A 12,130-nucleotide genomic window follows, 5' to 3' on the forward strand; every position below is an offset into this window, starting at 1 on the left:
CTCCCCTAATCACCCTGGGTCAGCAGAGCTCTGGTCAAAGCCCTTCAGACCCATCTGGGGTTTTGTACCGCTGCATGAACTTGCTTTTCCAGAGCATGGAGAAGGAGAGCATGTGGTGAGGCTCCTTCCCCTGTGCATCATAACAGGACGTTAATTCAAGGCCTTTGCAGAAGACAAAGGGAGAGTTGTAGCTGTTTTATTTGGGGGTGGGAGGAGGCACCGCATCCAGGAAGCGCCCTCCCCAGGGAGATAAGGGAGACCTGGCCACCCACGAGCCGTGGCTCGCCAGGAATCCAGGCTTCCATATGTACAAAGCTTGTGCCAGAAGTGTCGTTCCCATCATCAGCAGGCCACCCGCCCCTTCCCCCCCCCTTCCCTGCCTTCTCCCTCCTCCTCTCCTCTCCCTGCAACCAGCTGACTTTTTTCACAACCAGGAAACAATCAAACAACCTCTTCAGCTGCTTTGGCTCCTCCTCCCAACACCACCATCTCCCCCTGCAAAGGATGCTGTCACTACTCCCAGAGCCTGATGTGCTGTGCAGTGCAAAACTGTTATTCCAGCCTCCCAGTGGGGAATACCCTCTGGGCTGCAAATACCTGTGTTTCGTTAAGTAAATAATCACACAAGATAAAATATCCGTCTTGATGGTAGAATAGAGGGAGGGAAGAAGGATGCAGACCTGGTGTGCACCAGACAGCACTCCCTGAATTCGTATTGCAGGGGGGATGGCAGTGCCACTGTGTGCCTGGCCTTTCTCCTGCAGGTAGATAGCGACATTTGCACCCACCAGAGGACAATTAAATGCAGAGCTTCAGAAGAGGGGATTCTGTGAGGGGCTGAGAGCAGGGGGAATGTTGCATTTAGCTTGTTAAAATAGCTCTCACAAAGAGAATGGCTGGGAAATGTATTCAATGCAACTCACCCAGGGAAAGGCTTGGAAAGCAGCCAGCTGTGCTGCTCCGGTCTTACAGAGCACTGAGGAAGAGGAAGGTAGATGGCCCTGGTGGAAAGAGAGCCATTCCTAATTGTCCTTGGGGCTTTCTGTGCCACTATGGGTCCTAGTGACCACTAGACCATCCAAAAGAGCTGACTGCTGTGGAAAAGCTCAGCTCCTGGGGAAAGTCTCTGCCTTCTGCTCCTTTCCCAGGCCATTGAGCAGCTTATGGCAAAGCCAAGCATTGACCTCGAGTGTCCTGGCGTGCTGCCTGTGTGCTCCAACCACCAGACTGCAGTGCTGCTGCCTCCCCGCCACGAGGTCTTGACTGTTTTATTGCTCACCTGTTTAGGAGACTTCACACATTCAGCACAGAGGCTTATAAACCTACTGGGAAAACAGAGGAAGGGAAGAGGTGAAGGAGAAGTTCAGCCAAGAGTGAAATGCTCAGGAGGTGTAGGAACCTTGGGCTGGGCTGTGCCAGGGTCCATCACAGCCCGTGGAGGTGAGCAGATAATTTGCCCATGCCAGGATCACAGGGAGGTTGGTCTGGGGTCACCAGTGCGACCTCAGGACATCCAACAGCCAAGGGCATCCTGTTGAGTGCAGGTAGAGCCGGCAGGCAGCTCACTCTGCATCCACAGCTGTGAACTGGGCTTGGACCAGGGGTGAGAGTCTCCCAGATTCATTTCTCAGTCATTTATTCATATATAATTGCCTGTCTGCCTGTCTTAAAGCTAATGACTGGATGTGAAGATTTCCAGCTAGGGTTTGTGAGAAGGTAATTACACTGCAATCTCACTGTATGACTATTCCTTGAATGAAGATAAACTTGTTTGAGTAGGTCTGCACATCGCAGGAATCAGTTGTATTACAGAGACCAGGCATGGCAGGGGAGATAAGGGAATGTTTTCACTGCTGCTTTTTTATCTGCTGACCCATTAAAAGCTTTTCTGTCTGAAGGGGGTGAGGAGCAAGTAAAAGGGTTAATCCCACAGCTCCTCGCCCCTGATGAACAAGATTTAAGTCTCCATCACTCTGCTGGGGATCAGTGTGTACCCTGAACTGCCTTTCAGGTAGGTGCTGCTTTGCTGAGGTGCTCGGGACAGAGCTCCAGCTCCATGAGGCTGATGGACTTAATCTATGAAGGCCCACAAGAGCTGGACAGAAATAGGCAGGCGCAGCTGGAGCCTGGGGAAACAAACCCAAAGCGGGAAAGCAGGCAGGGGACAATTGCATGGCTCATATCAGAAGGACCAGGGGAGCAGCTGTGCATCACCACGAGTTTGAGGCTGCTGCCAGAGCGATGTATTGGCTGACAGCAGGAGCTGCTTCCGATCAGCACTGCAGTGCATGTGCGAGCAGAGCACTCTGTCCCTGTGGGTGAAGCCATCTCTGGCCAGCATTATCAGGGCCTGCTGATGCACAGACATTCACTCTGTGATTAGAGGGCAGATAAACACAGAGCGTCCTCTCTAAACAGCAGCTAAGGAGATAGAAAAGTCCCACAGCAAGATAACTGTCCAGGCTCAATCCTTACAAGCCTGATGGTTAGATAAAGCTCTCTTCCATCTTTAGGATGCCCTTGCATTTTCCAAGACTGCAGAGTGATGGAACTCTATGCAAGAAAACAACCAAGTTTATCCATGCCTGTCAGAACCTGGGTATAATCCCCGTTGCAGTTTACACCACTTACCAGCAGCCTTGTCATCCAATGCCATTTCTGTGCAGTGCACACTCAGCCACCCCGTGCAGCTGCAGTCCCACCCCAGTGACACTGCCCTGTCAGCTGTGTCAGGGCGCAGAGGCACCTCCCCTCTCTGCAGGGCTCTGCTCTGTTACTTTAAAGCTCTCACCCTTCTTCCAAGCACAAGCCAATGCACTGAGATCATCTCTCAGTCCCATCTAGCTGTTAAACCCCCTCAAATCTTTCTTGCTCAGCAGCACTTCATATAAATCCAGTAATGTGCGTATCAGTTTGGCTGCCAACTGCTTTTGGGTCAGGAGGGAGGGGGCTGTGTGGGGTTATTATTACAGTCACCACTCCATTTCCCTAGGGGATGCCAGGAAACCACAAGCTGCCAGCAAACGTCTCGAGGACGGAGGCATGTTGGGGACCCCTGGGAGTCAGCTGGCAAATCTGATGCACTGGCTATGGATTAACAACCCATTAGGGCAGGGGCTCGGGGCTGCATTAAGCAAATCCTTCCCCTCAGCCTTTGCAGACGCTAGCGATTGTTTCCTCAAAGCAAGGCAGAAGCAAGGCAGATTCAGCATGGGGATGGTGCTTAAGCATCAGGCTCGCACCATTAAATATCGGTGAGGGCTTAAGGGCATTGCACAGCACTTCCCTAAGGGAGATGAATGATTTCCTGGGATGAACCCAACTGGCCCACTCCGTGCTGCATTTGCTTGATGTTGACGCGGCCAAAAGAACACTCTTGGGCATGAATAAAACATGCTTCTTGAGTAGCAGCAGCAACTAGTTTGTCTGGAAGAGCCCCTGACTATGACAGGGCAAGATGTGTGAACCTGTCTTTCAAGGAATCGCTGTCTGAGCTGCTTTCGGGAGCAGCTCCACAATTACTCCTCTTTGCTACAGCAGGGAGTCCATGCAGGTGGAAAAGAAAACGCTTCCCCTATCTGATTTCTCTCTTCTGCAGCAAACACTGGGAATTGATGGCAAGCCCACCCTGGGGAAGTATTTTCCCCCACGGGCCATTAGATCCCCTGCAGGGTCATGACCCATTTGTCAGAGGTCTTCATGAGGCGGCTAGGAAACGCGCATTCAGATATGTGATACAGGCACTGCCAGCAGCATCCTGCTTTCCACCAGGACCAAATGAAAACTGAAAAGATCTGGAAGCTTCTGCTTGAAGTGCAATGGTTTGGGGGGGTGCGAGTCCAGCCCTGCCACTGCCCAGTGGTGCTGTACTGGGGAACATCACACACCTGCTGTGTGCACTGGTTTGCCCGCAGATCTGCAGCACCACAACTCTTCTCAAACGCATTGGAATTCCACATGGAAAGTCTGATGGAACAAATGTACGCTGCCAGCTCCTGAGCTGTGGATTGGCAGCACGGTGAGACTGGGTCTCTATGCCTGGAACTGCAGGGATATGGCGTGTTGAGATGGAAAAAGGGATGGGAAGAAATTAAAGATCTCAGCTTTGCTGCTGTGAAGCGCTAAAGCCTGCACCCAACATCAAGACACTGAAATCAGCCTTGCTGACGCAGGACTTCAAGTGATTAAGAACATTCGAATGAAATGTTTACCTCCTGGAAAACACCATTTTATCCAAAATAAAATCTTTGCAAGCAGGAAAATTTAATTTACAGATCAAACAAAAATAGTCCTAATGAAGCAGCGCTGCACAGCTGGAAGTTTCCAATCTAATTTGTCAAAATGAACATTAATATTCTCCTTTCATTTGTGACTTCATCACTTGAACTGCATTTTGTTACAATACCATAATGAAATGAGGTCACTACGAAAGGCTGCTCTTTAAAAAGCGAGCAATTGGCAGCACTTCCATAAGTCAGAGGTATCACTGTCTAAACAAATTCCAAACTGCTGGAGCTTTCTGCAAACTGGAGATGTGGCCATAGCTCTGCCATTAGGGGGGGCTGGGGGGGGGAGGGAGGTGGAGCCATAAATCCTACAGGAAAGGGAAGTCTTCCTAGTGGGGAAGACAGTGAAATTCCAGGTTGTTTTCTCTAAAGCCACGCTGGCTTCTCCATCATTGTGCCTCTTCAAGGAAGGAGCAAACAACGCCAGCCAGGACTAGCAGGGAAGGGGCAATTCTGCCTTGGGGCGAGGCTGCTGTGGCCCCATTTCATGCTGCTCTGCACCCATCTGTTACTCTGATGCTCCTTTGCCCAGCAAGGCAGTGAGATACCCCAGCCCCTTGGGGACTGCTGGAGGCAGGGGCTGTGCTGTGCCCTGGGCTCCCATCCCCTCTTCCCAGATGGGCTCCTGTGGTTTGCATGGACTGCTCAAAGCCCTGCAATATCACCGAGCAGGCAGCTGAGGAAAGACTTGATCAAAGTATAAACAAATTCTAAGTGCCTGAATCAAGAGAATGACACAAACTAACCCACCCCTTAAAGTGCCTGTGACCACAAACCACATCACTGCAGCAAAGGAGGCACACTTTTCTTGTTCTAAGTCATAAAAATTACTTACTGAGGTGACAAATTTATGGCTGGAGTAATTACACGATTACTTTATTATGTGCCACCAGCGTGAGAAATATATATTAAAAAGTCACTTATGTCCAAACCAAAAGGGCCAGCAAAGAATTATTGGAGGCAGTAAATAACTGTGACAAGTACAATTATTTACTTGGTTGGAAGCTAGAATTTCAGATTGAAAGCCGGCAGTCATGTTCAAAGAGCTCAGATGCAGTGGCAGCAATCTGTCCCACCCTCATACTGTCCTTAGCACCATGTGGAAGGTGATGGTGGGGAGCTGCAGCATAAACCCAGCTGGGCTGTGAGCTCCCCAGCACAGGTCCAGCCCTTTGGGTCCATGCTCTCAGTCAGAGCCAGGGGCCCCAGACACCAGGGAGTGGAAGACAGAGGTGGCTTCTGCCCTGTGGGCAGCAGCACTGAGCCCCATTCTGGAGAACAAACCCAGGCACGGCCTCGGCTGAGCAGTGAGTTCCCACTGGCCCCATCAAGGATCTTTTAGTGCATTGAAATAAATAAATAAATGCCCAACTGAAGTGCTTTCTTACCTTGGGCTTTTCCGTGGTGGCACAAATCGCAACAGGGAGAACTGCATCCTGCAAACAGGAATTACCGGCTGTGAAGACAGAAAGCAGCAGACAGATGCTTTAAACCAACTTGGAAAGGAAGCAGTCACAATCCAGCAGTAAAGGAGGAGACCCTTCCTCTCTTCCAAGGATCAGGGCTCACTAAACACTCCAGAGAAAGCAATCTCTGTGTAGAGATGCTTCCCTTGCAGCTATCAGCCCTTATATGAGGTTAGGGAGGGGTGGATTCTGGGTGTATCCACAGACGCATTGCTTCCACCTGTGCTCATAGGGCTGGCTACGTCCCTTCACCAGGTGCACAGTCACTGCTTCAGGCTGTGACCTAATGGCTCCCATACACCAGCACGCAGGGCTGCATAGTGACAAGGGCTGGCAGGGTGAGGGGAGGGGATGTGGTGGCTCCAGCAGAGGAAAGAGGACCTGTGGTTGGGGCTGTGATGTGTCAGGGCCACCCCACCTGCGGTTGGACCTGAGCCATGGTGCAGCCCTGTGCTGCTGATGGCAGCAGCCCCTGGGATCTGCCCGCCCCGGGGTACCGCAGTGCTTGCAGCTCTCACACGTGGTGACAAGTTGATCTCAGCTTTAATTTCTTCTGTTTTCATTTCACCGTCTGTTAAAGTACTTCCCTCCTTGTGCTCAGTTTTACCATCACCGTGAGCCTCCGAAGCCATTCAGAAAACCCTGAGCGTGCCTCTGATCTCTCACTGCCGTCGGCTCCGTTTGTGACTCTTAGATAGCAGATTTAAACTAAAGTTACTGAAAACCACTTCTTTTTCCTTAATTCCTTGCCAAGACATGAGATTGGAGTTCCAACGCTTCCTCTGTCAGACAAGGGTTTCTCAGGACACTGCGCATAAATCTTATCTGTATGGAATCGCTCTATTTTTGAGGGGAAAACAGAACTGAACTCTCATCTTAGAAGGCCAAAATAAAGCATGTAATCATAAAATGTATAAACATAATAAGGGTTTTAGCCCTATCCCGGTGGATTCACATTGTACATTCTTTTCTGCTTTCTTTTTCTTTTTACCAGGGAAATTGCTTCATCTGTTGACTAACAGACAAAATCGATGCCCCATGAGCACAGGGGCAGCCTGGAGGCTCTGTGTGGGCAGAGCATGGCAGTCCTGCACCAGCCCAACAGGTTTTAACCATGCTCCTGTTCTACCCAGGCAGGCAGCTGGGGCTGGGGGGAGCAGGACTGAGTTGGGGGGAGGCTGTGGGAAGCCTGAGTACAGAGCTTGTCCCAGGAGCCCCAAGTGCCCCGGATACTAATTGCTAATAAATGTGCATGCTGAGTAGCTTTTGTTTTTCCAGCAGGATGGAATAACAGAGAAAATATGTGCAAGTCCCCGGACTTCAAGAGTGTGTTTTTCTTTCATTTATATTTACCTAATTACGCTGTCACAGGCTGCTGAAAATCAGACCCTCATCCCCTCCCCACATCCCCAAAATGACCAAATAAGCAGAGCAGAGACTGCGGTGTGTTGACATTGCCGCCGGCCATAGGGGAGCCAAGGGGGGGTGCTCAGGGCTGCCTAAATCCCCTGGGCTGTCATCTGTACCATGGAAATGGGGCTCCAGCCCTACCTGCAGCAGGGAGGTGCAGCAGGATGGAGGCAGGGAGAGAACTTAGGGCTGTGTGCTGCAGGTGCTGGATCCAGGGGGAGGTACTGCAGGTGGAAATATTGCAGGTTGCCATCCTCCCAGCAGGAGGAACAGGCAGCTCTGCTCTTGCAGGGTGCCCGAGCTGCTTTGCAGAGCATGGCAAAATGCACCTGAGTGCTGAAAGGTTGGTCCAAGAGCCGCATCCAGCCCTAGAGCTCCCAGCTGAGTGCCCGTGGCCTCAAGATCTGGAGCAGCTCATGGAGAGGAGCAGGAGTGGGAAAGGTAGAACACAGGGCTGTGGTGCGTTCTTGGCGTGCTGCTCATCTGAATAGATTGCAGAGGAGCAATTAAATGATTCTGTCAGATTAAGCTGTGAAAAGCAGGGCTCAGGCTGCAATGAGGAGCACGGGTCAGACACGGAGGGCAGCCCAGCCCTGTACAGAGGCTCACTGGGGAGGGAGATGTCAGCACTGGAGTGTTTTAACTTATTTGCAGCCTCAGAAGTTCAGAGCTTTAGTCAACAGGGTGCAGGAAAAGGGCTGGCAGGTTGTGCTGCTCATTTTAAGGTGAACCACCAGCACCACTTGACTGCCCTGTGTTACAAGGCAGCTTCGTTAATCTACTTAATTCCAAAGCTATTTATTAGACCCAAGCCTCCAGAGGTGCTCCATAGATGTGGACCCGCAGCGCAGTGCTGGTTAGAGCAGGAGATGGAGCTCCACTGCATTCCTGGAATGAGAGATGAGCAGAAACCTCAGCTCTGCTCACAGGCGTGGGGCGAAATGCCTTGCGGGCACTAATGCAAATGTGAGCATGTATTCTAGTGTGCATGTAACTTAGTCAAACTGAAAGAATGCAGAAGTAAACAAACAAGCAGAAAGTCCTGCAGCGTGTCATGTGTTTTGTGCACAGAAAGAGCAGGGCAGAAGGAAGGCAGTGTGGACTGCAGGGTTCTACAAGTGCCTGGGTGAGGCTGGGTGCTGAGCTCTACAGAGCCCACCCATGCAACAGGCCCTGCTCCGTTCCCATCTTCCTCCCAGTCTGCAGAGGGCAGGAAATGGCTCTGGATTTACAGAGCCTTGGATGACAGTGCGAAAGAAAATGCAAAAAGGCCAAACCTGACCAGGATTTTCCCGTGCTAATTAGGTACAAAACACTGGTTTTACTCCTCCATAGCTTGGATGAATCGCGGTCCCAGCCCAGGAGGAGATCGATTTCCATGTACAAACATAGCCTAAGGTCTCAGGATTTCCTCCCTTCGCTGCAGCTCTGGCCAATTTTGTTCTTGAGATAGAAACTGATGGAGAGAGGAAATGTTAAATTTGTGTGGGAGGTGACTGGGGCTTGTTCAGTGCTGGGCTGGGGGTTTGCAGCAAAGCCCTAATTGTGGCTCCTGATAACGGGAAACCTTAAGCACATCACTGCTTTATTGGCTTCAAACCCTGTCCAACAATTAAGCTTGTTTTTAAAAAGCTCCATTTCGCCTAATCTGCTTTGTGACCTTTATCTTGCCAAGCCCCAGTGGCCGCAGCCCACCTCTGTGCATGCTGAGGTTTGCTGTGAGCTTTGCTGCAGATGACAGCAGCACCGTGGCCGTGCATGCTGGGCAGGGGCTTCCACCTATCACTGCTGCACCTTGCCCTTGTGTTTAGCTAACAGGTAACGGAATCCTCCTTCCATCCATGCTGAGGTACACATTTACTCCTCTGGTTTGAGATAAGCATCCGTCCAAAGAGTTGCATGGCTTTTTCACGCAGCTAAGAGTTTCTCAGGAGCGTGGCTGGGTTTCCTCACCCTGTGCACAGAGGAGCTGCCAGGGATGCAGGGATCCTCTGATGCGATTGGGATCTGTTGCCACGGGGAGCTGTGCTGGTACCCAAGTGCTGGCAGCACAGCCCATGCAGTATTTCACTTTGCACAGCATTTAAGCCAGCAGTGTGCGGCACAGTAACCACAACTGAGTGCACCGTGTGTACTTATAGATACAAATGTGTGCACATGTATTTACATAAAGAAAGCACGAGAGAATAGAGTCGTTGAGGAAGAGTAAAGCCAGCAGTGGGCTGGTAGTTAAAATCAGGTTTATTGAAATCGATTTGCAGCACACAGTGCAGCAAGATGTGTTGTGCATACAGCAGTGAGGTATCACAGCCAGTTCTGAGCGGGGCTCTAGGAAACCCGGCCCCATTTTCCTCTGCCTCTGTACCAGGCAGCTCAGGAATGATGCTCACCTGCAAATGCCCCACTGTTTTTTCCACAAGTTGCTCACGGAGCTGGGGCTCAGCTGGCCTGGCACCAGATAGGGCTACTGAAGCATTCCAGCCCCCTTCTCACCTGCAGAAATGGGCTGGTTTCCTCCAAAAATTAAAACCACCTCATTTCTATTGGATTCCTCTTCCCACAGCCCCTCTCCCTGCCTGCGCTGTGCTGCAGGACGTGCAGGTTCGCAGTGCTGCTGCCCATTCCCTGCACTCACTAATGACTCCATAAGCAAATCACACACCTGCCCTCCTCATGAATGGGAATGATGGCTCCAGAAAGCCACATGCAGGAGCTGCAAGCACCCATCAGAGCTTCACCAGGACAGCACAGCCAGTGAGCTTTTGGGGAGCACAGTGGCATCTGAGAGCATTTTTGGGGCACTTGGGTTCTCTGAGCACTCAATGCAACTGCCCCCTCCTCCACCCTCCCCTCCTGCTTCAGTGCTGATGGTACTGCACAGATCTTATTGGTTTCCCTGTGCATCCTATCAGCCAAGGAATTTGCTCCTTTTTAAGGGCTCTTTTTTTTCCCTATTATTATTAAATGAATGCACTTCAAAATATGTGCATATATACATTTGCTTTGAGATGAAATTTCAGAGGTGAGGTTCTGCACACAAACTCCAGGCTCTTTCTGCCTCAATTACATGTTATATCCATACATGCATAACAGCTGAGTTACTCTGTGAGCCCCCACTGTGCCTGCGCTCCCTGCAGAGCTGCAGCTCCTCCCCCAGTCCTGGGAATACCCTCCAGCTCCATCCAGCTCCATTCTCCTGTGACTGCCACCTGTCCCCAGTCCTTTTGGAGGAGGTGGCACTGATGGCACTGCTGTCAGGCTGCCTCACAAGAAGGCTTTGGTTGTGGTGTCTCCACAAAGCCTTCTTTCATTTCAGAGCAGCAGAGAGAGAGGTTGCACTTGTAGATCTGTCTGGCAAACCACTCCAGAAGGCGTTTGCAAGAGGCAGACAATGCTGCCAAGAATCTCATTACACACCCTGCTTCACTGCCTGGTCCTCCCTGGGAAGGATGCTCCACGGGCAGCCACTCCATAAAGCACACACCAGGTCACAGCCACAGCAGTGGCACTGGTGCCATTGGTAGGGGGGGTGTGTGGGGGGCAAGGGGAGAAGACAGCCATCCTAGGCAGCCCCAACTCCTGGCAGACCCACAGGACCCAGGAAAAAACCCACACCCCCAATAGAAGAGGCACAGGAGAGATGTGGAGGAGGTTACAGGAGGAGGATGGAGAATGCAGCCCAGACTTTGTGCACTGCTCGCAGTGGGTTGGGAGAGGGCTGCAGGAGTGCAGCCAAAGCAGACACCCAGACAGAGCAGCCATCATTGGGAAAACTCACAGCTCAGCCTCTCTGTCTTCATTTAGAGAATTTCCACGCAGTCAGGAGCTGAAGCGAGGCACTGCTCTCCTGTGAGCACCACACTGTGAGCTGCTGGGGTCTGCAGTGGAGTTAATGTGAGGGGGTGCAGCCAGAGATTCCTCTCCCTTGCAATGCTTCGTTAATAATTTTGTGGTGAAACAAAGCGAAACCGTCCAAGTTTGGTGACAATTCTCCCACAGTCATATGCTGCTCTGATTCATTTTCATCCGCAGATTTAAGTGGTAATGGCCTGACCACAGGACATTTCCTGGGGATTAATCACAGCTGGGAAAAGGCCACAGTGCCGAGCTATGCTCCAGGTGCCCCCAAATTCTCTCTGCTAGTCAAGAGTTTGGCAGTGCTGAGGTCACTCCACTCTGACTTCACCGGTGCAATTATCACCTGAACAATGCTGATTAACAGCAGCATTCACACACTGAGGTATACCCCGCAGAGGCACATCTCTACTGTGCACATGGCAGTGTGCCATGGCAGAGCACAAGCATGTGGGCATGGGAAGGGCTGGGCACCCATGGGAAAGCCCTCACTCACCCAACAGCTCTCCCTGCCCCTCCTCTGCTCTGCACAGGGCTGCCCAACAGACTGACGGATGGACAGACTGTGGAATATCCCTCAATTTCAGACTACCCACTTCCCTTCCAGTGAATGAGTCAACACTGAAAAATCAACTCCCAGGACAACATTATGGGAAATACCACTTTTTCCATGCACAAACAAGAAATTCCCAGTCAGTGGCAGTGCAGGATGGGGCGGCATTTGGCTGTGCTTGGGAGATGCTGGGCTCCAGGTGATGCTGAGTTTCCAGTCCAGTTCATTGAGGCAAGAGCAGCTGGTGGCCTGGGCACGAGCTCTGCATCACTTGCAGTGCTTGCAGATGTGGCTGAGCAGGCTGTCCTGCAGCCAGGTTCAGGCAGGCTCTCCCTCTGCCTTTTTCAGCCTCCAACTGGATGGAGCATGCAGAACCAGCCCAAGACAGGGAGCCTGCGGGGTACTTCTGAGTCTCTTTCACTCTCGTGTTATAATACACAGCTGCCAAGGGGAAAAACAGCCAATCCCCACAGGTTTCTAGCCCACAGCACCGTGGCTGCAGACAACGGCCCCACGACTGCTGCGGCTGTGGCCGGCGCAGCTCGGGGTCCTGCTGCTGT

At 51.5% G+C, this 12,130-nt stretch overlaps 1 protein-coding gene across 7 annotated transcripts in view; it reads right to left on the reverse strand.

The window, feature by feature from the left end:
• LOC125699732 (uncharacterized) overlaps window positions 1-12,130 on the reverse strand; it is an 84,253-nt gene that overhangs the window by 29,986 nt on the left and 42,137 nt on the right. For all 7 annotated transcript variants that reach the window (XR_007379688.1, XR_007379689.1, XR_007379687.1 and 4 more), the window contains one exon: window positions 5,675-5,742. Coding sequence is in view for 1 of the 7 variants with exons in the window: in XM_048959559.1 (XP_048815516.1) it covers window positions 5,675-5,742 (68 nt within the window). In the remaining 6 variants the exon portion in view is untranslated. The remainder of the gene's footprint in view (window positions 1-5,674; window positions 5,743-12,130) is intronic.

Source organism: Lagopus muta, chromosome 13, assembly GCF_023343835.1.
Source record: "Lagopus muta isolate bLagMut1 chromosome 13, bLagMut1 primary, whole genome shotgun sequence".
NCBI lineage: Eukaryota > Metazoa > Chordata > Aves > Galliformes > Phasianidae > Lagopus > Lagopus muta.